At 53.3% G+C, this 24,358-nt stretch overlaps 1 protein-coding gene across 6 annotated transcripts in view; it reads left to right on the top strand.

Annotated features, from left to right (window-relative positions):
- TRRAP (transformation/transcription domain associated protein) overlaps window positions 1–24,358 on the top strand; it is a 117,904-nt gene that overhangs the window by 65,355 nt on the left and 28,191 nt on the right. For all 6 annotated transcript variants that reach the window (XM_047779536.1, XM_047779539.1, XM_047779538.1 and 3 more), the window contains 18 exons: window positions 883–1,089; window positions 2,259–2,417; window positions 2,520–2,654; window positions 3,745–3,855; window positions 5,099–5,245; window positions 7,255–7,468; window positions 8,223–8,348; window positions 11,245–11,391; window positions 12,063–12,262; window positions 12,864–12,985; window positions 13,271–13,484; window positions 15,301–15,480; window positions 17,792–17,938; window positions 19,038–19,157; window positions 19,367–19,654; window positions 19,770–19,907; window positions 20,828–20,940; window positions 21,370–21,505. In XM_047779536.1, coding sequence (XP_047635492.1) covers window positions 883–1,089; window positions 2,259–2,417; window positions 2,520–2,654; window positions 3,745–3,855; window positions 5,099–5,245; window positions 7,255–7,468; window positions 8,223–8,348; window positions 11,245–11,391; window positions 12,063–12,262; window positions 12,864–12,985; window positions 13,271–13,484; window positions 15,301–15,480; window positions 17,792–17,938; window positions 19,038–19,157; window positions 19,367–19,654; window positions 19,770–19,907; window positions 20,828–20,940; window positions 21,370–21,505 — 2,904 coding nt within the window. The remainder of the gene's footprint in view (window positions 1–882; window positions 1,090–2,258; window positions 2,418–2,519; window positions 2,655–3,744; window positions 3,856–5,098; window positions 5,246–7,254; window positions 7,469–8,222; window positions 8,349–11,244; window positions 11,392–12,062; window positions 12,263–12,863; window positions 12,986–13,270; window positions 13,485–15,300; window positions 15,481–17,791; window positions 17,939–19,037; window positions 19,158–19,366; window positions 19,655–19,769; window positions 19,908–20,827; window positions 20,941–21,369; window positions 21,506–24,358) is intronic.

Below are 24,358 nucleotides of genomic sequence, written 5' to 3' on the forward strand. Positions count from 1 at the left end.
CCCTCCTCGTGCGCTGCACGACCTGTTTTGGTCCAGGGCCCCAGGCCGCTCCTTAGCTGAAGGCAGACGACAGGCCCTTTTGAACCCTCACCTCCTGGCCCCGCTCTGGGTCGATGGTCTCAAGCGCCTGTTCTGTCTCTCCGTGGGTTGGGCTTTGCTGTCCAGCAGCCCCAGCGAGAGCTGCGTTGCTTGCACACGTGAGGGGCGTGGCCCTGGTGGAGGTGGTTACTGTCCCTGTGTGCGAATCAGGTGCCGTCATGCACGTGAGCACGCGGCCTGTCTGTCCACCAAGCCCCTGGTAGCTGGTGGTCCCGCCCTGTCCTGTGAGTCCCTCTTGGTTGTTTCCTCTGACCACTTCCTCTTGGGAACCAGAGACCCCAGGGCCACCTCTGACCCCCTGTCATTGTTCCCAGAATGCAGGCTCGGGCAAGGCCTCTTTCCAGCACCCTCTGTCCCCTTCCCCCTCAGCACCGCCTTCAGTACCAGTCGGCTGGTCCAGGTCCCCAGGACCTTGCTTACATCAGGCCTCCTCTTCCTCCTCTTGACCTGTGGCAGGAATGCTTCTAAGAGGGGGGCCCTCTCACTCCTCTTGCCACCCTGGGGCCAGAGTGGAACCATCTGTGTCCTTCAGCTGACTTCCTGCTTGTTAGGCGGGGGAGCTGGGTCTCACTCTTCTGCGTGTGCTGCATCCTCATCTAGCACAGGCACACAGTAGGTGCTCAGAAAACACAAGAGTGAACGTACTCGACCAAAACGTAATGAAAGAGAAAGTAACGGTGTTGTTTCCTGATACAGAAGCCCCAAGGAATTTTCTAGAAATTGTCTTGCAGCGCTCCCATGCCCTGGTTCTAAGTGATGGTGGGAATTTCTGCCCTCTTTTAGGTCTTTCACAGTCTGCTCAAGGCCCATGCAATGGAAGCTCGAGCGATTGTCCGGCAGGCCATGGCCATTTTGACCCCGGCCGTGCCCGCCCGGATGGAGGACGGGCACCAGATGCTGACGCACTGGACGAGGAAGATCATCGTGGAGGAGGGGCACACGGTGCCCCAGCTGGTTCACATCCTGCATTTGATAGTGCAGCATTTTAAGGTGTGTGGGGACTGGGTAGGGTGGACAGCTTCAGAGCAAGTACGTTTTCAGGCCTTTGCTTTGAGGTTTCGCCCGTCTTTCATTTTCGCCGGTAAAGATGTTTCTGATCCATTGATCAGCATATGTGTATAGACTTGTTGGCCTGGAAATGGCTGTAGTTGAGAGACTGTGTCCCAGGTCTGTGCTTCTTTCTGATTTTGCATTTTTCTCAAAGGTACAGTTGACCTCTTGTGCCACAGGGGTTTGAACTGTGTGGGTCCACTTGTCTGCAGTTTCTTTCTTTTTTTTTCTTTTTTTAGGGCTGCACCCGAGGCATATGGAAGTTCCCAGGCTCTAGGGGTCGAATCAGAGCTGTAGCCACCGGTCTGCACCTCAGCCACAGCGGTGTGGGATCTGAGCTGCGTCTGTGAGCTATACCACAGCTCAGTAGGATCCTTAACCCTCTGTGTGAAGCTAGGGTTCGATCCTGTGTTCTCATGGATAGTCGGGTTCGTTGCCGCTGAGCCACGACGGGAACTCCTGCAGATACTTTTCAGTGAATCCATGCTGCTGTATCAGTACAATGGCAATTCATGGAATCCACGGATGTGGAACCATGGGTACAGAGGGCTGACTGAAAAACTATTTGGATTTTCCGTTTTTTGGAGGATGGGCACCCTAGCGCCTGTTGGCTGTGCTCGTTTGTCCGTGAATACAGATGAGTTGTTCTTTTATGTGGGAGGTGTCAGCGTTAACTCTGGACTTGGTTAACTTGGCTGGAAGGAGTTACTGGCACCTCCTGCCCTGTAACCAAGTCACCACTTTGTTGGACTTATTTGTATGTGGATATTTCTGGTAGATTTTGGAGAGAGGATTGAGGCGAAAGCTCCTTCTTTCATCAGGTCTAAAGTTTGATACACATCACACCTGCCTACCTACAGAGCAGTCGCTGTTGCAGTGTCTCCTGAAGACAGCCCTAAAAAAAGGCTCTCACATCAGGACTCGCTGGGGGAGAGGGGGGTAGGCTCGGATCCAGAAGGTGGCGAGCATTTCCTTGCTCAAGTTACAGTTGAGAAATCTTGAGCAGGAGGTTGGGTTGTGCGCGTGGGGACTGAGGCAGGGTGTGCGTGTGCGTGCATGTGCCGGGGCGTGTGCAGCGTCCCTGGCTGACCCCAGCCCCCCGCCGGCAGGTGTACTACCCCGTGCGGCACCACCTGGTGCAGCACATGGTCAGTGCCATGCAGAGGCTGGGCTTCACGCCCAGTGTCACCATCGAGCAGAGGCGGCTGGCCGTGGACCTGTCTGAGGTCGTCATCAAGTGGGAGCTGCAGAGGATCAAGGACCAGCAGGTAGGGGTGCCGGCCCCCCACCCCCGTCATCCCTGCCTCTGTTCCTCCTCCTCCTCCCTGGAAACCAGTCGGTAAAGTCAAGCGGATTTGTGTGTTTTTAAGCCGGACTCAGATATGGACCCAAATTCAAGTGGAGAAGGAGTCAATTCTGTCTCGTCTTCCATCAAAAGAGGTCTGTCTGTGGACTCTGCACAGGAGGTGAAACGCTTCCGGACGGCGACAGGCGCCATCAGCGCAGTAAGAGCCCCACGCACACACCTCGGAGCCTGCTTTCACAGGTTCTGTGCTTCCTCCTGCAAGTTTGGCCACTTCTCCCACAAATTTGGCACATGGGCTGAGTGCTCGCGCCGTGCCAGCGAGCCAGCTGCAGAGGCTGCGCCCACAGCTGGCGACCCCGCCACCTCACTCACTCGGCCCTGGTCCCCTTGGAGTTGAATTGTGATTGAGAACCCATGCCCGTGGTGTGTCCTCCCTTGTTCGAGGGCCTGGGGTGGAACCCCCACCCCGCCAGCCCTCCCAGTTCTTACACTGCCTGTGCCCTTATGTCCATCCTGTGCTTGGAAGAGAGAGCCGGCCCCATCCGCAGTTTGTCCATTTACCTCTCTACATGCGTCTGGTCTAGGGCTGTCCTCCCAGCTACAAACATCCCCTGCCTTCTCCCCTCCCTGCACCCCCTCCTCTCCTCCCTGCCGTCAGGGTCCGCCCCCGCTGTTGCTCGCCTGGACCTGTGAAAGCAGCTCTGGGTCCTCTCGCCCCTTCCGCTTTTAGCCCCTTGACTCCATGGTTCACTTTCTTTTCAGAGTTTAGGCTGGGGATGCTGGGCGAAGGCTATGTGACTTCTTCTGTTTCCTTAACTTCTGGCATATCATGATCCTTTGAAAATAAAAGGAGTTGAGTCAGACTGCCCTCGCCCTCCCCGAGCCCTGCCTTGGCCTTGACTGTGCCTCTGAGCCCTGTGATGGCCTTGCTGCCCTGCACCGAGTACTCAGGCTGCAGCCACAGGGGCCTCCCCTCTGCGCTGGAAACGCTCGGCTCTGCGCTCCCGCTCCCGCAGGCCTTGGCGGCTCTGGTCTCTCCTCCTGGAGCAGTGTCCCCCGCTCAGAGCCGGCTGCCTCTGCCTCGTGTCGCCCCGCCCTTCCTGCTCCCGCTTCCCTTTGTCTTGAGCCCACGACCCCGAAAACTTTCTTCCTGGCTACTTTGTTGACCTGTTGTCCTGGGAGAACACACCTGCCTGTGGTGTCCCCCCCGCCCAGAAGGGGTTTGCCCTGGGGAGGGGGCGGCGTGCCCTGGGGAGGGGGCGCTGCTGAGAGCTCCCCTCTGTGCTCAGGTGTTTGGACGGAGCCAGTCCCTGCCGGGTGCGGACTCCCTGCTCGCCAAGCCCATTGACAAGCAGCACACGGACACCGTGGTGAACTTCCTCATCCGAGTGGCCTGCCAGGTGTCGTATCTGCCTGTCGAAGGTCAGGGGTCCTTCGGAAGGAAAGCTGCTGGGTAGACGCCGGTGGCTTTGACGGCCACAGTTTATCAAAAAAGAGATAGACAAATCAAGGTCTGAGAGCTAGCTTTGTTCCTTTCATACCAAATTCCGTTCGTTTCCTTTTCTTTCTTTTTGCAAAATTCTATGACTGCACCCATAGCATATGGAAGTTCCCAGGCCAGGGATTGAATCTGAGTCGCAGCTGCAGTCACCACCACAGGTGCAACAGTGCTGGATCCTTGAAGCCACTGAGCTTGTCAGAGATCAAACCCATGCCTCCACAGCAACTCAGGCCGCTCTGCCAGAGTTTTCGCCCACTGTGCCCCCGTGGGAACTCCTCCATTTGCTCCTAACATGCTAATATTTCTGAAATTTGCCTGTCTTACAATAGGATTTTTAAGAAGATTTTTTTTTTTCAACAGTGATAAGATAACGGTACATTTTATAATTAACAGCATGCTGGTGTTGTTGAAGCATGGCACTTCAGGGATCTTGGGCAAATTGCCTTTGGCGTTAGCATTGTCATAAAGGTGTTGGGACTGATCTAAGCTACACGAACTATGGACAAGATTTAGTCATGGCAATGTTTTTATAACTTGCATTTATTTACTATTCATATCGATAATACACTTTCATGGAATTGTTGGGAATTAATTTCTGGAACTTTTTATGGCTGCACCCATGGCATGCAAAAGTTCCCGGGCCAGGGATCAAACCGGAATCATAGCCATGTGATGCTGAATCCTTAGCCCCCTAGGCCTCCAAGGAATCCTGACACTTTCCATTTTTATGTTTCCAAAAAAAAAAAAAATACTGTAAATGACATTTTCTTTACAAAGTAGTTTTTATAATTATTAAAGTAGTACATCTCGCATCAGTACCGAGGGCCTTCCAAGTCCTGAAAACGGTCCCTTTGTGTGCTGCCGCAGGCTGGCCACAGCCTGGGAGGCCCCGTGGGGAGGCACTCTGGCTCTGCTCTCCGGGGCCTCCTGATGCTGGTCGATGAATCACACAAATGAGTACAAATCACCACTAACCCACCACGAGGGAGAAGGGGGGTCCCAGGGGCAGCAGAGACGGCTGAGTTAAGTCAGGTGGGAAAGGAGGTGGCCGTGAAGTGGCACGCTAGGGTGGGCAGGTGGGCGAGGGGCACTGTGGGCACATGTGCCCGGAACCACGGGCTTGACTGTGACTGAATTTCCAGGTCAACGACAACACCAACACTGCGGGGTCTCCTGGGGAGGTGCTGTCCCGCCGCTGCGTGACTCTTCTGAAGACGGCCTTACGACCAGACATGTGGTCCAAGTCGGAGCTCAAACTGCAGTGGTTCGACAAGCTGCTGATGAGCGTGGTGGGTGCGAGGCCCTTGGGACGGGCGGGCTGCCACCCCATCTCCATGCTCGTGGCAGTTATGACCCCTTCCACCTGCTCTCCTGGCTGCTAACTGATAACCACAGAAAGCGGTTTAAAACTTGAGCTCTCGGAATTCCCGTCATGGCTCAGTGGGTTAAGGATCTGGCATTGCCACGAGCTGTGGTGTAGGTCGAAGCCGCGGCTCGGATCCCGCGTGGCTGTGGCTCTGGCGTAGGCCAGCGGCTACGGCTTCTATTAGACCCCCAGCCCGGGAACCTCCATGTGCCGCGGGAGCAGCCCTAGAAATGGCAAAAAGACAAAAACAAAACAACACTTGAGCTCTCACCTCCAGCCCCAAACAGTGGGAGTGTGGAAACAGAATAGTTCTCTTGCCTTTCACAGGCTCATTTGTTAAACTGACCTACCTGCTGGCGTGGAGTAGACATTTTTAATTGACTTACGCAACAACCTTTAAAATAAACTTTAATTTTTAAAACAGATTGAATCGTGGGCATTGCACTGTATCGTCAGGTAATAAGAGACAGCCCCCGATGCTTATTATATGGTGGGTGTTTTGTTTTGGCTTCTGTAAAAACCACAGTCCTATAATTTTCTGGAGGTTGTAGCAGCTTTCCTCCTGCCCGACCCATTTCATTACTGGGACACAGTCGAGTGTGTCTGGTTCTGTGATGAGATGGGAAGGCTTTCAGTCTCAGGACTGTAAGATCTCTTCTAAGCGTGTGTTGTTTTGTGCTCCAAGGATGAGCACTGTTGCTGAGTTTTTCGAAACGTTGTAAAGGTTGCCTGTGTTACAAGAATAGTGGTAATAGGCCCCTTTAGGTTGCAGCACTTGCTCTGATTCTGGCTTAATGCTTAATTTCTGGATCATCTGCAGATTTTTTCCCTCTTTTTCTCTTTGAAAGGTCGCATTATTTTCCTGTGAAATGCGGTCGCGGTTGCAGTGAGCTCAGCCAGTTCATCGGCTGACGTTTTCAGAGCGCAGTTTGTTAGGCTCATGTGACTCCCTGCCTTTCCCCGTAATCTGCGGGACACGGCAGCTCCTGCCCCATAGCTCAGCGTGTGCACGCAGCGCATCTGCAGACAAGTCCTTGGGGAGGGTGTTTTAAGTTTTCACTGAAACCATGAGAGGAGAAAAGCAAAGTTCATTGCAATAATTGCCTTTTTTAAACCAGACATGAATGATTTTCAGAATTTTAGTAGTATTTAATGTTGACTATTTATACTTTCCATGAGTTTTTAAAAGGAAGTTTGACTAAATAAAGCCATTTTATTAAAAGGAGCACTATGAAATCCTACTACTGTATTCATAAAACATGGTGGATGTTTATATGTCTGATGTGTTCATTCTTCAGTGGGTTTTTTTGTTTATTTTGTTTTTTGTTTTTTTAGGGCCGCACCCACATCATAGGGAGGTTCCCAGGCTAGGGGTCCAATCAGAGCTGTAGCTGCCGGCCTCCACCACAGCTCACGGCAATGCCAGATCCTTAACCCACTGAGCGAGGCCAGGGATCGAACCTGCAACCTCGTGATTCCTAGTAGGATTCATTTCTGCTGTGCCGCAAAGGGAACTCCTTCAGTGGTTTGTTTTTGTTTGTTTTTTTTTGTCTTTCTGCCATTTCTTGGGCTGCTCCCGCGGCATATGGAGGTTCCCAGGCTAGGGGTCCAATCAGAGTTGCGGCCGTCGGCCTACGTTAGAGCCACAACAGCGTGAGATCCGAGCCGCGTCTTCGACCTACACCGCAGCTCAGGGCAACGCTGGATCCTTAACCCACTGAGCAAGGTCAGGGATCGAACTCGCAACCTCATGGTTCCTAGTCGGATTCGTTAACCACTGCGCCACGATGGGAACTCCCCTTCAGTGGTTTTTTAATTTTACTTCCAGGTGCTTGCTTCACGGCCCGTGGTTTTAATTCTCTTGATTAAGATGTTTCTGCAGTTGACTGCACGTCGATCTCACCCGTGTGTGGCCTCTGTTCTCCATTCCAGGAGCAGCCTAATCAAGTCAACTATGGGAACATTTGCACGGGGCTGGAGGTGCTGAGCTTCTTGCTCACTGTCCTCCAGTCTCCAGCCATCCTGAGCAGCTTCAAACCCCTGCAGCGTGGGATCGCGGCCTGCATGACGTGCGGAAACACCAAAGTGTTACGAGCCGTGCACAGCCTCCTCTCTCGCCTCATGAGTATTTTCCCGACAGAGCCAAGTACGCGACCTTTGCCCTGGTGCTTTGCTCTCTGCGGGGGGCGGGCGGGCACACGGCTTGTGACTCGGGACTGCTCGTCCTCCGGTGATGGGACTGAGCGTCTCGTCAGCCCCCTTTTCCTCGCACCTTCCAACTTCTTTTTAAAAAGTTGACGTAAAAACATAACCGCAGCACTCTTTGCATGACATTTCTTGTCTCCTTTGGAGATGCGGTTTTTCAGCAGCCCCACAGTGCCATTTTCTTGAGGTGTTAAAAGGAAGTTACATTGGAGTGTTTTGTCAGATGTTGAACAGGCGACAGATAGTTGGGGCGTATTAAAAAGAACAGGCAGTTCCCATCATGGCTCAGCGGAAATGAACCCGACTAGTGTTCATGAAGATGCAGGTTCTGTCCCTGCCTTGCTCAGTGGGTTAAGGAGGGCTTAGCCCACTGAGAGTTGCCGTGGCTGTGGTGCAGGCTGGCAGCTGCAGCTCCGATTGGCCCCTAGCCTGGGAACCTCCATATGCCGCGCCTGCAGTCCTAAAAAGCAAACCAACCCATCAGTCAAAGAGCTGCATTTAGAGTGTGTTCCGTGAGGCTCGGCGGGGTGGAAGGCAGTCGCCAAGCTCCAGAGAGTGGGACCCACACCCTGCGGTGGGAGAGGTGCTCGTACCAGTCCCCGCAGGTCGCAGACAGGCAGAGCTCTCCTGCTGGCCCGAGGAGAGGCGATGGCCCACAGCCAGGTGGCAGAGTCCAGGCTCCTCTCTGTTTTCAGGTACTTCGAGCGTGGCCTCCAAATACGAGGAGCTGGAGTGCCTCTACGCGGCGGTGGGGAAGGTCATCTATGAAGGCCTCACCAACTACGAGAAGGCCACCAACGCCAACCCCTCCCAGCTCTTTGGTGAGTGTGTCCGCCGTGGTTTTCCCAGCGGCGGTTCAGCCTGGCACCCACCTCTCTGCTCACTGGCATCAGGCGGGGCTTCCAGCTGACGCATGGTTGAAGTGTCTGCCGGTGGCCTGGCACACACGGGGCCACGGTTCCCTGCGGTCTTGGAGGTGATTGGCCCTTACTCCACCCTGCCAACCCCAGCCGTTCCTCCCGCCTCAACCTCAGATGCGGGATGTGGTTATGAGGGCAGTTGTCCCGTGTTGCGCGGATCCTGCTGACAGAGTTTTACCCTAAACACGGATGCTGCTGTAGCAGACACAAGTGTGCAGAATTGCTGCCTTTCACAGCGTGTTCGCTGGCCAGCAAGCCACTCACCAGACCGGTGCTAGTCCCTGTCTACTTGGTGGGCCTCTGGCTGCCCCAGGTGAAACCCAGTTGGTTTCTCTGGTAATTGGGGCAACCGGATGACATTGGCATACGGATCCCCAGGAGCCAAATGTGTAGCTGCTTCCTGTGCTTTTTGTGACACTCACCCTAATGTGTAGGATCAGGCTTTGGGTTGTCAACCCTGAAAGGTTTTTCTCCTTTGTTTCATGTTCATTGCAAAAAACTTTGAAAATACTGGAGTTCCCATCATGGCTTAACAGTAATGAATCAGACTCGTATCCATGAGGACGCGTGTTTGATCCCTGGCCTCACTCAGTGGGGTAAGGATCCAGTGTTGCTGTGTTGTTGTGAGCTGTGGTGTAGGTCTCAGACACAGCTCGGATCGGGTATTGCTGTGGCTGTTGTGTAGCTGGCAGCTGCAGCTCCGATTCAACCCCTAGCCCGGGAACCTCCAAATGCTGTAGGTGCGGTCCTAAAAAAAGCAAAAAAGAAAAAAAAGAAAACTTTGCAAATATAAATGAAGGGGAAAAATACATACAAGCCTCTCTAGTAACAATCACTCTAAGCATTTTGGTGTGTGTGTTTTTCTATACACGATTGTAAACACGAAACAAATAGTGCTTGTTGTGCAAACACTTGTAGATAAGTTTACAGATGGAATACGTTATTTTCTCATTTCCTACTCTTCGAGCTCCTGCTACTTGCTCTGCAATTCGGGAGCCAGGTGAACCTAGTTACCATGGTGAGCCCAGCTCGGTGAGCTTGCTGTCTCCGAGGGCAGCAGGCCAGGGGCAGCCTCAGCACGAGGCCTGGAGAGCCAGCCCGGGTTCCTGACCTCTGCTCAGTAGAGGGTAGCACAGCAGCCCGGATCGGCCAGGGGACGTCCCCGTGTTTATCCTCATCGGGGTCTTGCGACCAGACTGGTCACACGTCCACTGCTCTACTGAGAATCCACCTTCTAACAGAGCGAGCCTGGAGTTGTTCACATCTGGGATGACACTGCTGTAAATGGCAAATAAATACCCCTTATTATTCTGTGATGTGAGCCTTGAATAGAAACCTGAAATTTAATGTGTAGGTCAGGATCAAGTTTTATAAAAGTGCCAGTTAGGAAAGAAAAAATTTTCTTTCACATGCTCAATGTATGTGTTTTAATGTTTTGCTGATTTTTACTGGTGTTTACTTAGGGTGGTTTGCCAGAACTAACGATGAAATCCAGGACTGAAGGTAGAGAATGTGGTCTCTGCTGGGGCACAAGATCAGTTCTCACGCCTGATGGTGCTGATCTTGAACCAAGACTCGGGAGGGAGGAGGTCCTGCTGTGGCTCAGTGGGCTAAGAATCCGATTCACATTCATGAGGATGTAGCTGTGATCCCTGGCCTTGCTCCGTGGGTTAAAGGATTTGGCGTTGCCGTGGTGTAGGTTGCGGACAAGGCTGGGATCTGGTGGTGGTGAGGCTGTGGTGTCGGCCGGCAGCTGCAGCTCCCATTTGGACCTCTAGCCCAGGACCCTCTCCATGACGCAGGTGCAGCCCTAAGAATAATAACGTAGAATAAAGGAATTGGGAGTGAAGGCAGCGTAGCACAGTGGACCCAAACAGCAGGGGTTTGACCTGGGCAGGTTCACTCATACATGGCTTTTTATCCGCAAACAGAGCACCTGTGTCTTCATTTTGTAGGTCTTTGCGTCAGCGTGGAGGGAGTTGCTGTCTGCCTAGAGAGCGCAGAATGTGGACTGGAAAGAACTAGGGTTTGAGTTGTGACTCTGTCCAGACGGTTTCAGCTTCCTGCCCAGGGACTGAGTCTTTTTTTATCAGTGCCTTTATTTTCAAGGAAGCTGTACTTGAATTTTTGACTGTGTGAGTAGCGGTGGGGGGTGTTGGTTGCTCAGGGATCAGCCTTGCACGCTTTCCGATGGCCTATACGGCTGGCTCTTGAGCAGCGCAGGGACTGGGGGCACTGACCCCTGTGAAGTGGAGGATTGTCGCACGGGGTAGAGTGGCCTCTTTGCACCTGGTACCTCCGCGTCTCCCGGCCCTCGTCCCCAGGGTCAGCCACCCTCGGGGCGAAGAGCTCTGTAGTCGCCACTGTTGAAGAAAAGCCACGTGGAAGTGGACCCGTGCGGTTCAAACCTGGCGTGTGAAAGGGTCAACTTAATACTGATAGTTGATGAGACTGTGCTTTTGTCAGAAATGGCACCTTTTTGCCTAGGTTTTTTGGGGCTTTTTGTTTGTTTCTTAGTGGCCATACCTGCAGCATAGGAACATTCCCAGGTCAGGGACTGACTCCCAGCCACAGCTGCGACCTACACCACAACTGGCCCTGGATCCTTTAACCCCCCGCCCCTGGCCAGGGATGGAACCCGGGCCTCCGTAGCAGTTCCAGCCGCTGCAGTTGGATTCTTAACCCGCTGTGCCACGGCAGGACCTCCCAGGCTGGCCTATTTTGAATGGGTTAAACACTGTGCTTTTGTGAATTTGTTAAGACTTGGCTCAAACGGCCCGGCCTTGGTGCCTTCCAGGGACGCTGATGATCCTCAAGTCCGCCTGCAGCAACAACCCGAGCTACATCGACAGACTCATCTCCGTCTTCATGCGCTCCCTGCAGAAGATGGTCCGCGAGCACCTGAACCCGCAGGCCGCGGCGGGCAGCACGGAAGCCACCTCAGGTGCCAGGCCGGGTCCCCGGGACCCCGAGACTTGAACACCTAGAGTGGCGGCCGCGAGACCGCCTGTGGGTTCAGCGCAGTTCATTATCGTTCGCTCTCACCACAGAGGCTCTGAGCATTGTATTGAAAACCAAAATGAGAGTCTATCCTCACTGCTTTTAAAATTCGTGGGTGTGAGAATGAAGAAAATTGTCAACTGGGTGGACGTTTATGCAGAACATTCATCACTGGATGAGCGTGTTCTAGCGAAGTTGCTGTAAAACGGAGACTGCTTAATGGGAACTGTTATTTTTGGAGGAGCATTAGTTGCGGGTTCCCGACCTGGGCCGTCGGCTCCAGGAGTCAGGTGCTGTGTTGGTGTGGGGACGGGAGCTGTGGCTGCCACCTCTGCCAGACACCCCTCAGAGCACGGGTGCCATGCGTGTGACTTCGGGGCTGCCTGCCTGGGTGGAGTCTGCTCCCTCAGCCCCGCTCCCTGCCCCGTGCGGAGGCTCTTCTAGGGTCCCCCTGGCGGGTGGAGTCGCAGCAGGAAGGCCATCGAGGCCCTGGTTGCTGAGGAACGCGGGGAGGGAGTGGGCAGAAGCCGTTGTGCCCAGCCGCCCGAGTGGCTGGGTGTCTGCCCAGACAGGTTTGCAGACCCCGACGGCTGTGTTGTGTCTCCACTCGAGCAGGAACCAGCGAGCTGGTGATGCTGAGCCTGGAGCTGGTGAAGACGCGCCTGGCCGTGATGAGCGTGGAGATGCGGAAGAACTTCGTTCAGGCCATCCTGACCTCCCTCATCGAAAAGTCCCCTGACGCCAAGATCCTCCGGGCTGTGGTGAAAATCGTGGAAGAATGGGTTAAAAATAATTCTCCAATGGCAGCCAATCAGGTGGGCCGGGCAGAGGGCCCTGTGCTTTGGCCAGCTGGTCTTCCTTGGGTGTGGAAGAAAATCCAGGCATGGCTTTCTGAGCGCTCCTGCAAGTTCTTGTGCAAAACATTTTTTCCTCCCGTATTTGCATGCACAGGATCTTTTTTAAGACAGTATTTCTTACGAGGCTTACCAGATTCTAAACAGAAACTTGAGATAATGGGTCACGTACCTTAATGTGGTTTTATTTCTGTTAAAATGTTAGATGAACCTTATTTGTTAGTCTTTTCTGGTGGTGGGGGTAGACCAGGAAAAAAAACAAAACACAACGAGGGACTGTTACTTAAATTTAGTAAGATGCTTGCAAACTTGTGATTTGTTTCACAGTTTATTTGCTTTCTGTCCCGAGTGCGCTGTGGCCCGAGGCAGACACATTGGTGCTTGTCTTGATCTTCATCCAAAGAACCACCTTTGCTTTTTGTGTTTAGAAATGACTTTGTTTTTACTTTACCTGACGAAGTTATAGGTGCTTGAATGTTAGTGGAGCAATCAGTACTTCTGGAACTGTCTTTGTCCAAATAGAAGTAACGGAACTTTTCTCTTAAAAAACAAATTTGTACAGACACCGACTCTCCGGGAGAAGTCCATTCTGCTTGTGAAAATGATGACCTACATAGAAAAGCGTTTTCCAGAAGACCTTGAACTAAATGCCCAGTTTTTAGACCTTGTTAACTACGTCTACAGGTAATCACAGTAGTTAATCAGATGCGGCCTCCGGGGGTCCCCAGTGTGCTCTCCGACCCGCCAGTAATGTAACTTTTTAATCTTCTCATTGTATAAATTTACAAAACAGTCATGTAAATTCTAAATCGTAGTAGAGCGGCCTGTGACGATTTAGGAGCTGCTCGTGGCCTTCACAGTGGCGTTTTGGAGAGTTGGTGTCCACTTGTCCGCTGCTCATTTGTTCGCGGCCTGAGGAGTCCCCCCTGGCTTAGCGCTGCCATCCCGGTGTGCTTCCTTCCATTCCAGGGACGAGACGCTGTCTGGCAGCGAGCTGACTGCAAAGCTCGAGCCTGCCTTTCTCTCAGGGCTGCGCTGTGCCCAGCCGCTCATCAGGGCCAAGTTTTTTGAGGTTTTTGACAACTCTATGAAGCGTCGTGTCTACGAGCGCCTGCTGTACGTGACCTGCTCCCAGAACTGGGAGGCCATGGGGAACCACTTCTGGATCAAGCAGTGCATCGAGGTAGGACGCGCCCCGCTCGCTGTCGGTGCTGGGGCCCCCACGCCAGGAGGAGGGTGTGTCCACACGCACAAAGGTCGATCAGAAAGCCCACCCTAAGACTGCTTTAACCTCGAGTAGAAGGAAAACAGATGTAAAGCAAAAAGGAGAGCAGGCAGGCCAGCCCAGCCTGGCCGAGCAGTGCGCTCCAAGCCCTGAATGTAGGAGTCTGGGTGCTGGGGGCGAAGGCCTGTGTGAGCAGTCAGGCCGCTTCAGCGGATGGCAGGTCGGATGTTTTGATGTTTCTCATGGAATTGTGGGGAGACTTGCGTTTTCCCGTTTGCCTCCTTCACTCTCGGGCTTAATCGCCGACGTACTGCACCAGGCATGCTCAGTTTCCAAGGGCGGGTTACCGATGCCATGCCGGTAACTCTGGTCTGCTTGCCTAGAATGACTGAAACCAGGTCACCAGGCTGCTTTGTCTAATGAGGTAGGGCGGCGGGATTCTCTCGGAGGCCAAGCAAGGGACTTGTGGCCCTGCTTTCAGTGAGGGCCTGTTAGCCTCTCTCCACGGGTGCTGCATGTGCGTTTTCTCAGTGCCGTGACCAGCACTGTCTGGAGCTTTGCTGACGCCAGCACAGCAGGCGCTCTGACTTACTCTTCGTTCTCTCGGGCGACTTGGGCATTGCTGTAGGTGCCAAGCCCTGGGTGGAGGAGGAGCAAAGGCGCACAAGCCAGCAGGCTGTGCAGCGGCTGCCGCGGGCTGAGGGGCGCAGCCAGGCACCCGCCTGCTTTCCTTCCCCCCGCTTTCGTGAGCCTCCTCTCCGCACTGTCCCCCCACACATGGGACAACGGGAACGGTGTCCTTAACGTTCACCCACCTCCCCTCCTGCCGCCACAGTTTTTGTGTCGTGGCGCAAGTGTTCTGATAGAGTGAAGCAGATGGTGTCCCTCGGCACGTGGCGCCTGTCAGCCTCCCCGCTCCCCAGCCCCACGCCGGCCCGCCGGCCCCCGCTCGTTACTCCCCAGCCTCGCCCGCCTCTCGTGTTCTCACCCGGGCACCCTCCTGACCCCCGCGCTTCCGCGGGCCCGCGGGCGCTCGGTCGGCCTGTCCACTCCTGGCTGCGTCCTCACAGCACGTGCCCGTGGATGTGGCGCAGCTGGTTTTCCTTCCCCTCTGGCACTTTGGCTCCTCCCGGGCGGCGGCACCATCTCTGTGCGGTTAACAACCGGGTCTCCAGGGCCTCACACAGCTCCTGGTGGGGGGGTCTCGGAATAGCTGCCTAAAGAGTGCAAGAGTGGCTGGGTTGGGGCCGTGAGCGCGAGGCCGAGGTGTGGGGAATAGTCTAGGCTGGGGGGCTGCTCGCGGGTGGGGAGTGTTGGGTTACAGGAGGCCCATGAGCCCCGCTAAGGAGCTGGCGCTGTCCCCCGTGGGCTGTGGAAAGCCGCTGGTGGTGCAGGCAGGGGAGCGCAGAGGTCAGCTTGTGCAAGAAGTGGGTTTGCGGAGAGCAGGTCGAGCTGCCTCAGGACGTGGTGTCCGGGCAGGAGGGGATGCTGGCAGGTCCGGTGATGCTGGGGGTGAGAGAGAAGGGGGGTGGAAGGAGGAGCCAGAGGCGTCAGTGTCCCTGGTGGGAGACCCTCGCAGAGGGCCGGGCAGGGAGAGGTGGGGGGCCCTGAGCAGGGCGTCTGGGGAGAGCTCTGGCTGCCGCCTCCAGGCGCGGAGGGGTGTGGAGCGAGCGGGGCCGGGGCGGTCAGCGGGTGGGCACTGGTCGGGGTGACTGGAGGTTAACGGGTCGCATAGCCGAGCCCCCGTCTCCCCCCTCCCCAACCCCGGGTCCAGCTCCTGTTGGCTGTGTGTGAGAAGAGCACGCCCATCGGCACGAGCTGCCAGGGAGCCATGCTGCCGTCCATCACCAACGTCATCAACCTGGCCGACAGCCACGACCGCGCGGCCTTCGCCATGGTCACGCACGTCAAGCAGGAGCCGCGGGAGCGGGAGAACAGCGAGTCCAAGGAGGAGGTAACGGTCTGAGACCTGAGGCTCTTCCGTCAGCCCCAGATCCTTGTAGGGCGAGAACAGCGTGTCAAACCTGTCTCTGTCTGAAAGTGCCGCACGTGGTTCCTCTGTCCAGTGAGACGCTTGCCCTTTTTCACGTCGAGGTGTACTTAGCAGACAGCGTGTGGGGTTCAGCTGTACAGTGTAACGAGTTGATGTGTGTATATATTGCGAGACAGCACAGTAGTTAACGTCTAAGGTGCTACCGAATCTTTTTTCTCGTGATGAGAACCTGAAAGGTTTACTCTGCGAGCGCCTTTCCGATACGTGTGACAGCGTTAGTAACTGAAGTCGCATCCCTGAGCCTCGGAACTGGGAGCTGTACCCTTGGCCTCCCTGCGCTTGGGTTGCCCACCTCCCAGCCCCTGCCTTTGGCCGCCGCCAGCCTGTTCTCTGTATGAGCTTGCGTGTGTGCGTTTAGCTGCTACACACAAGAGAGACCAGTCCGTATTTATCTTTGTGACTTATCTCACTTGGCGTGATATCCTCAAGGTCCATATATGTCATCACAAATAGCAAGATTTCTTTCTTTTTTAATATGTGCCACATTGTCCATTTCTCCTTTGATGGACACTTAGGTTATTTCCATTCAGTTTGGCTTTTTTAAAGATAGAGTTGATGAGCGTTGTGTGTGGCTATTCAGTTTTCGGGTTTTTTTCTAGGGTCTCATGTGCAGCATATGGAGGTTCCCAGGCTAGGGGCTGGATTGGAGCTTCAGATGCTGGCCTATACCACAGCCACAGTGACAGTGGATCCAAGCCACATCTTCGACCCACATCACAGCTCACAGCAACGCCTGATCCTTAACCCACTGAGCGGGGCCAGTGAGGGCCAGGGATTGAGCCCGCGTCCTCATGGATGCTACTAGTTGGGTATGTTACCACTGAGCCATGACGGGAACTCCCCCGCTGAGTTTGGGTAGGGACTTTCTCATGGACTAGTACTGCCGGTAGGGTGTATTTGACTGTTGGTGATTTTTCCAAGTTAGGAGTGGCCCGTATTGTATGACACAGCACTGCTCCAAGGTGACATCTGTCGTGAAGGAACCGAGGCTCTAGCTGCTTCCACAAGCAGCCTCCTGCGAACATCCTCTGCCTTGTCCTGGCAGGGGCAGCTGTGGAGCCAGGAGCCATCCCCGTGGCTCTCAGCTCTCGGTGGGGGAGTGGCTGACACCACTAAGGACCAGACCTTTCAGCTGTTTTCCTTTAGGTTGTCGGCCCCGGGCAGTTGGTCTGTCTGCCTGGAGTGTTGGGTTTTAGAAGACAGCCTCTCACTTAGAAGGGGGGAGTCCCTCTTTGCTCTAAAAGGGGTAGATTGTACCCTCTCCTGAATGTGAGATACTTACTTATTTCATTAACAAAGAATTTAAAATGTCCCTCCTTTGGCAATTGATAAGCCCGAGACATTTGGTGGTATCTTTTTTCTTTCTGTAATCTGCCTGAAGTAACTTGCCCCTTTTGGAGTGGTTCTTCTGTGTTTTCAAGGGCACACTCCAAGTGGTTGATAACTTGACTTAGAGCCAAGTTTGATGACTGGTTTTGACTGACTTCCCAAACGCTTTAGACAGATGGCAGAGTCATTCTTTTTGGGGACTGAGTTGTGTAAAACACTGTGCCAACAAGATTCTGTGCGTGGACGCTGGCAGTAGTCTTGATCTCGATGAGCCGGGCAGCCAGGCAGCTGTATTGCATTTTGAGGAGTGGGAGGCTGTAGTTCCTAATAATCTTCATTATTTTTACTACTTAAAGTTGTGCTTCTTTCCTTCCATAATCCAAAGGTAAAAGCAAAACGGTGACATTTGTATAGTGTCGCTTAAGAAAGAAAGAGAAACGGGTCTGATCGAATTCAATCTGCTCGTTGTTTGTTTTACAATTCAGGATTGAACTTTGAGGAGATGAAAATTTTACGTGCCAAAAATGTAACAAGAAGTTTAAAGAGTTGTGGTTGTCGGAGTTCCCATCGTGGCGCAGTGGTTAATGAATACAACCGGGAGCCATGAGGTTGTGGGTTCGATCCCTGGCCTTGCTCAGTGGGTTAAGGATCTGCTGTTGCCGTGAGCTGTGGTGTAGGTTGTAGACACAGTTTGGATCCCGCGTTGCTGTGGCTCTGGCATAGGCCGGCGGCTGTGACTCCGATTAGACCCCTAGCCTGGGAACCTCTATATGCCTCATGAGTGGCCCTAGAAAATGCAAAAAGCAAAAAAAAAAGAAAAAAAAAAGGTTGTGGTTGTCAATTTTCTTTATCTATTTGACCTTGTTTGTTTTTTGTTTTTTAGGATGTAGAGATAGATATTGAACTAGCCCCAGGAGATCAGACCAGCACACCCAAAACCAAAGAACTTTCTGAAAAGGACATTGGAAACCAGCTGCATATGTTAACCAACAGACACGACAAGTTTCTGGATACACTCCGGGAAGTGAAGGTCTGTGCAGGTGGGGGGGGTCGTGGTTCCCTCGGAACCTCCGTATGTTGTGAGCAATCCAGAGCCTATGGAAGCCCCGCTTCAGGGCTGAGAAGAGCATTGCTGTGGGCAGGTCTGTGGTCACGAGTGCTTAGCACCTGCCACCCTGACCCGGGGGGAGGGGAGCAGCCTCGTGAGGTCCGCCAGGCTCGCTTCATCACTGTCTTCCTCATGCGGCAGCCTGAGTAGCAAATTCAGAGTATTCTTCACTTAAATGTTGTCACCTGTTTCCTTGGAATGCTTGTATCCTTGGTCTGCACATTCTTAATAGCGACGTGGCTGTGACGTCACGTCTGCTGCTGGCTGAAAAGGACAGCCATGGCCTGTGGCCTGCGTCTCTGGCTTGGGGGCGGCAGGGCCTGCAGCGCCCTGGCGAGCGTGTCCCCGAGCCCCTCTGCGCCGGCTGCTTGATGCCATGTGGGGAGCTGGGCTACAGGCAGCTAGAAACCTGGCTGTTCATAGGAAGCTCATGTTCTAAAAACAGCAGAGCTGTTGACAAAAATCTCACACCTCTGTGGAGTTCGGGTGCCCCTTTGTGCTTCCCGTTCCCAGCTCCTGTCGCGTTCCTGGGGCTTTCTGGCCCGGTCCTGTCCCCTCCCATCACCTCTCCTCCTGTCCACTGTCAGTTGCAGAGACTGAACTTGGGCGGGTCTCCACTTGTTCTTCAGCTTGAGACCCCTTGGCGGATAGCTTGGCTCATACGAGTGTGCGTCCGCTCTTTGCTCCGCGTGTTGGCGGCCGCCTCTGCTTTGCGGGCCCCTGCGCGCCTTTGGGGCACTTGGCGCATCAGCGTCGTGTTCCTGCGTCTCCCCCGCGAGGGGTCCGTAGGCTGAGGCATGCTCTCGGGGGTTGAGGCGTGGAGGCCCGGCACTGCCGAGCCCTCCCCCGCCTGCGCGCGCAGCTCTCAGCGCGCCCGGGAGGCCGCCTGTCCCTGGCATGAGCTTTCTTCAGGTCTGGCCGCGGGCCAAGTGCGGGGCAGCCGTGTCTCCTGAGCAGGGGTGTGAGAGGCACCCGGGGGCGGGATTTCCGTGCCTGGCTTCACCCATCTTTTTCTCCGTAGACGGGCGCCCTGCTCAGCGCCTTCGTCCAGCTCTGCCACATCTCCACCACGCTGGCCGAAAAGACGTGGGTGCAGCTTTTTCCCAGGTTGTGGAAAATTCTGTCTGACAGACAGCAGCACGTGAGTGTCTTTTTTAAATCCTCTTTTGAAAAATAGAATCTTAGCTTTCGATACATGTCTGTGAAAGGGCATCGTGATTCCGCGTAAAGGCTGCGGAAACCACCCTTATCTAAGAGTGAATGATCAGAAGCATCCCGGTGCCGTGCGAGGGAGTCAGGACTCGCTGACATTTGACCAGGGACCCTGGCTAACACGCTCCTTGGCTGCAGGCTCTGGCGGGCGAGATCAGCCCCTTCCTGTGCAGCGGCAGCCACCAGGTGCAGCGGGACTGCCAGCCCAGCGCGCTCAACTGCTTCGTGGAGGCCATGTCCCAGTGCGTCCCCCCCATCCCCATCCGGCCCTGCGTCCTCAAGTACCTGGGGAAGACCCACAACCTCTGGTTCCGCTCCACCTTGATGCTCGAGCACCAGGCTTTTGAAAAAGGTCTGAGTCTGCAGATTAAGCCGAAGCAAACCTCGGAATTTTATGAGCAGGAGAGCATAACGCCCCCTCAGCAGGTGAGGCTCCCCTTTCCTGCTGGTGACATCGTCACGGCCTCCAGAAATTAAATTACGGCACCATGAGGCTGCTCTGTGGTCACGGGCCCTCAGAACCCACCATCTGTGTTTTCAGGAGATTCTGGATTCCCTTGCTGAACTCTACTCTTTGTTACAAGAGGAAGACATGTGGGCGGGCTTGTGGCAGAAGCGCTGCAAGTACTCAGAGACGGCGACAGCCATCGCCTACGAGCAACATGGGTTCTTTGAGCAGGTAGCGCGTCGGGCGTGTGTCTGGGTCGCCTGGTTAGTGAAAGGCCGATAGGAGGGTTCTTCATTGTCATGTCCTCAAGTCAGTTCATGCTTGCAGAAGTTCAGGAGTTCCCTTTGTGGCTCAGCGGAAACGAATCTGACTCGTATCCATGAGGATGCAGGTTCGATCCCTGGTCTTGTCCCGTGGGTTAAGGATCTGGCATTGCTGTGGTGTAGGCTGGCAGCTACAGCTCCTATTCCACCCCCTACCTGGGAACCTCCATATGCCATGGGTACAGCCCTAAAACACACACACACACAAAAAAAAGAAAGAAAGTAAAATAAAATGAAGAAGTTCAGTGTTTTAATCTGAAGCGTTTATTTATCCTACACATAAAGGCTCTTGCATTGAAGTCTCAATTTAAGAGAGATATAGCTATGATGTGAGCATCTTTAAAGCTCAGTCCTGAGTCCTTACCTGCTGGTTGCTCATGTGGATGTTTTTTAGCTGCATTTGTTGGTCCTCTGGGAAATGGTAGGTGGATTGTGATGAGTTGGAAATTTTAATCCTCATGCTTGTCCTCTCACTGTGGTGTGGTCCCTGTTAGAGGTTTGGTCACAGCCCTATGTAGGACACTGAGCCATGGAAGCTCCGGAGGCACAGGCGTGGCTGTGGCCCTGCTCTCAGGACTGAAGGCTGGCGACATGCACCGGGCTGTGGGCAGTCTCCCCCTCCTCCGCCCTGGGTGGGGGCGGGGGTCAGGCACCCTCCCCTCCGCACTCTGTGTGCTGGGAGGGGACACTCGAGTGTGTCAGATGATCTTGGCGAAGAGCTCGAGATGCTCCTGGGTCTGTGACCCCGCTTGTCCTAAATAATTGAACAATGACCCCACAAAAGTTTCTAGTTAAACAGCAGTTGGAAAGCATTCTTAACCTTTTTAGGCTCAAGAATCATATGAGAAGGCAATGGATAAAGCCAAAAAAGAACATGAGAGAAGCAACGCGTCCCCTGCTATTTTCCCGGAATACCAGCTTTGGGAGGATCACTGGATTCGGTGAGCTGGGTGGTGCTACGTTCAGGAATCAGCTAAGGGAACCACCGCACAGTCTCTGAAATGTCCTCACGATGTCTTTAAGAGGGGCCTCTGCTACTTTTATGGCCCATAAAGAAAGGCACAAACAGACATCTGCAGACAGCTGTGGAGTCTTGGGTAATTGAGCGCCTGTGGAGACAGTAAATGATGACTGCGGGGTCTCCACCAGCTCCCGTGCTTCGGTCCCCACTTGGGAGGGGGCGGTTCTTGCTGCTCTGGCCCCGGGGGCTGCGGGCAGCTCCTTGGCGGGCTTGTCGTTCACTGCCCTGGAGCACCACCGAAGCCCACCCTTCTCTGGAGTGGAAGTGAATGCCTTAAAATCCTGCCCCCTGCCCTTTCAGAATCTGTGGTGTGGTCACTGAGCTTTAGCCCCAAATCCCTTGTCTGTAGGTGCTCCAAGGAGTTGAACCAGTGGGAAGCCTTGACGGAGTACGGCCAGTCTAAGGGCCACATCAACCCTTACCTCGTCCTGGAGTGTGCTTGGCGGGTGTCCAACTGGACGGCCATGAAGGAGGCGCTGGTGCAGGTGAGACGCCCTCCCACCTCCCCTGGTGACGGGGCCACGCTCGAGCCGTGGTCTCCATAGCCGCGGGGGCCCTTTCGTTGAAGCCGTGCATCTCCAGAGACTGGACTTCACTGACCGCAAGCTGGCCGCCGTGGCAGAGGGAGGGTAGCTCTCGGGAGGCAAGAGTTGTCTTGGTCATCCCTAACGCCCTCCCTGAGTTCAGTGAAATTGTAACTTAAGTCTCAGAGCATCATTCAGTTACAGCAAGAACATCAGCTGTGGAGACCTGGAATTCTGGGAGAAAACAAATTAATAATGTCTGGAGGAATGCGGACATGAGAGGCAGTTTTGGAGGTGGTTGGGGAAGCGCTGCAAGCGTAGGGACAGCCCAGGGCCTGGACGGTAGCTGCTGTCACCAAGTTTGTTGCATGAAGACGGTATCCTATTTATTTAAAACACACCTTGTGTTACAGAAGTGACGATAATGCGGTGTAAGTGGAGTTGAGTCATCCGCTTGGCTGAGCTCCACAATTTCAGAAGCTCCATCCAGAGGAGTTCTCACAGTGGGAGAGTGGGCACAGAGGTACAGGCGCCCGCTTCCCTGGGAAGCCTCTGTCGGGCGTCGGAAGCTGTATACCAGAGGTGTGGCTCTGTTGTCCGAACCCCGCACAGGGCACAGCATCCTCACCGCCCTGGACCCTCGGGGCGCAGCCGGTCCTGTTGCTCTTGGTTCATTCCTGCATCTCTGCCCTTCTCTCATTTTCTCCCTCGGCTCCTTTTCTTTGCTACGGCTCTTCAGTTTTTGACCTTTTTGTGTGGTGTCCACGTGACGGGGTTTAGGGATTTACACCATTGTCCTGTTCTCACCTTCTCACCTCCTCCCCTTTACCCAGTAAGGGGTTTATTTACAGTCGTACCAGTGATTTTCCTCTTTTTCTTAAAGTGGAGACTCAAGCACATTGAGATTGGAGTTCCCGTCGTGGCTCAGTGGTTAACAAATCCGACTAAGAACCATGAGGTTGCGGGTTTGATCCCTAGCCTTGCTCAGTGGGTTAAGGATCTGGCGTTACCAAAAAAAGAAAAAGCACATTGAGATTATAGGCTACTTTCTTTGAAATGTTCAACCTGAAGTTTTAACTTGTATTGTGGCTCCCAGGCTTATTTCTTTCTTTTTTTTTTTGGTCTTTTTGCCATTTCTTGGGCCGCTCTTGCGGCATATGGAGGTTCCCAGGCTGGGGGTCCAGTCGGAGCTGTAGCTGCCAGCCTACGCCACAGCCACAGCAACTTGGGATCCGAGCCGCATCTGCAACCTACACCACAGCTCACGGCAATGCCGGATCCTGAACCCACTGAGCAAGGGCAGGGACTGAACCCGCAACCTCATGGTTCCTAGTCGGATTCGTTAACCACTGCGCTACGACGGGAACTCCTCCCAGGTTTATTTCATCACTGCCACTTTTTAAACAAAATGCAAAAGATGGAAGAACTGAAATAGTCATTAACCATTAACTCCCGAGTGGTTATAGAGCCCAGGGTCTGGGCTTTGAGGTTGGGATCTGGGGACGGCTTGTCTGATGCGGGCAGTCTGGGTCACTCAGAAATGACCCATCCCTTACATAGAAACAAAAACAAATACTTTGCTGATAGGTTGCATTTACAGTTCATCTTTCTTTAGTCTCCTAAAGGTTTTGCTTTATTTTAAGTGTATAAGTATTTATAGTTCACACTAGCATTTTCTTTTTTCTCCTTTGTAAGTTTCCCCTCCGTTGGATATATGCAGTATCGTACTGTCCATGGGTCTGACACATGAATTTCTTCTTTTACAAAGTCTTGATTATTTTCCCCCCTTTTTTTTTTTCGCTTTTTTTGCTTTTTAGGTTCTCACCTGTGGCATATGGAAGTTCCCAGGCTAGGGGTCCAGTCAGCTATAGCTGCCAGCCTACACCACAGTAATGTGGGATCCGAGGAATTACGCCACATCCTCATGGTTACTGGTCTGGTTCATCACCACTGAGCCACAATGGGAACTCCCAGTTCTCCCCAGAATTGGAAGGCACTTACTGATGAGGACAAAAAAAAAAGAGAAGCTCAAAGTGTGTTAATAAGCATTCTGGGTGATCTGCAGTAAATTATTTTCAAATGATCTTGATAGTGCTAAATTATTTACTCATTTATCAGTATTGAAAAACATTTTTTTGAATTTTTTAAAAATGATTTTTATTTTTTCCATTATAGTTGGTTTACATTTGAAACATTTTTTAAAAATAACGTTACTTTTTTTTTTTTTTTTAATAGCTGCACCCTTGGCCTGTGGAAGTTCTGAGCCAGGGATTGAATCTGAGCCATAGCTTCGACCTACAGTGGAGCTGGAGCAATGCCAGATCCTTTAACCCACTGGGCCAGGCCAGGGATCGAACCTGTGACTCTGCAGAGACCCTAGCCACTGCAGCGGATTTTTAACCCACTGTATCACAGCGGAAATTCCAACTTAATTTTGTTTTATTCTTGGTGTTGTGATTATAGAGCTGGTTACAGTAGTGCTTTTCTTGGTTTGATTTAATGGATAATTTTTTTCAGTGGAGGGAAAATTAGAAGAGATGCCTTTGTTGTTACTGTTACAGGGGATGGGTTTATGATTGACAAAAAGCACATCTTAAGTAGTGGTTAAGTCCAGAAAAAGTGAGATTTTAGGTGTCGTTTTGGAAAATCATGTGAGCAGCAGCCGTGTTCTCAGATTTGCCTTCCTGAAGTCCTTCACCATGGGATTCCTGCGATCAGGAGGGCCTGTGAAGGTGAATGTGCCCTGAAGGTCAGATGTCAGAAGGCAGGGCGAGGTGTCACCTTGGTGTGAGACGGCGCTGGTATCTCCGCGGC

The sequence above is a fragment of the Phacochoerus africanus genome, chromosome 5 (assembly GCF_016906955.1).
Source record: "Phacochoerus africanus isolate WHEZ1 chromosome 5, ROS_Pafr_v1, whole genome shotgun sequence".
Lineage (NCBI taxonomy): Eukaryota > Metazoa > Chordata > Mammalia > Artiodactyla > Suidae > Phacochoerus > Phacochoerus africanus.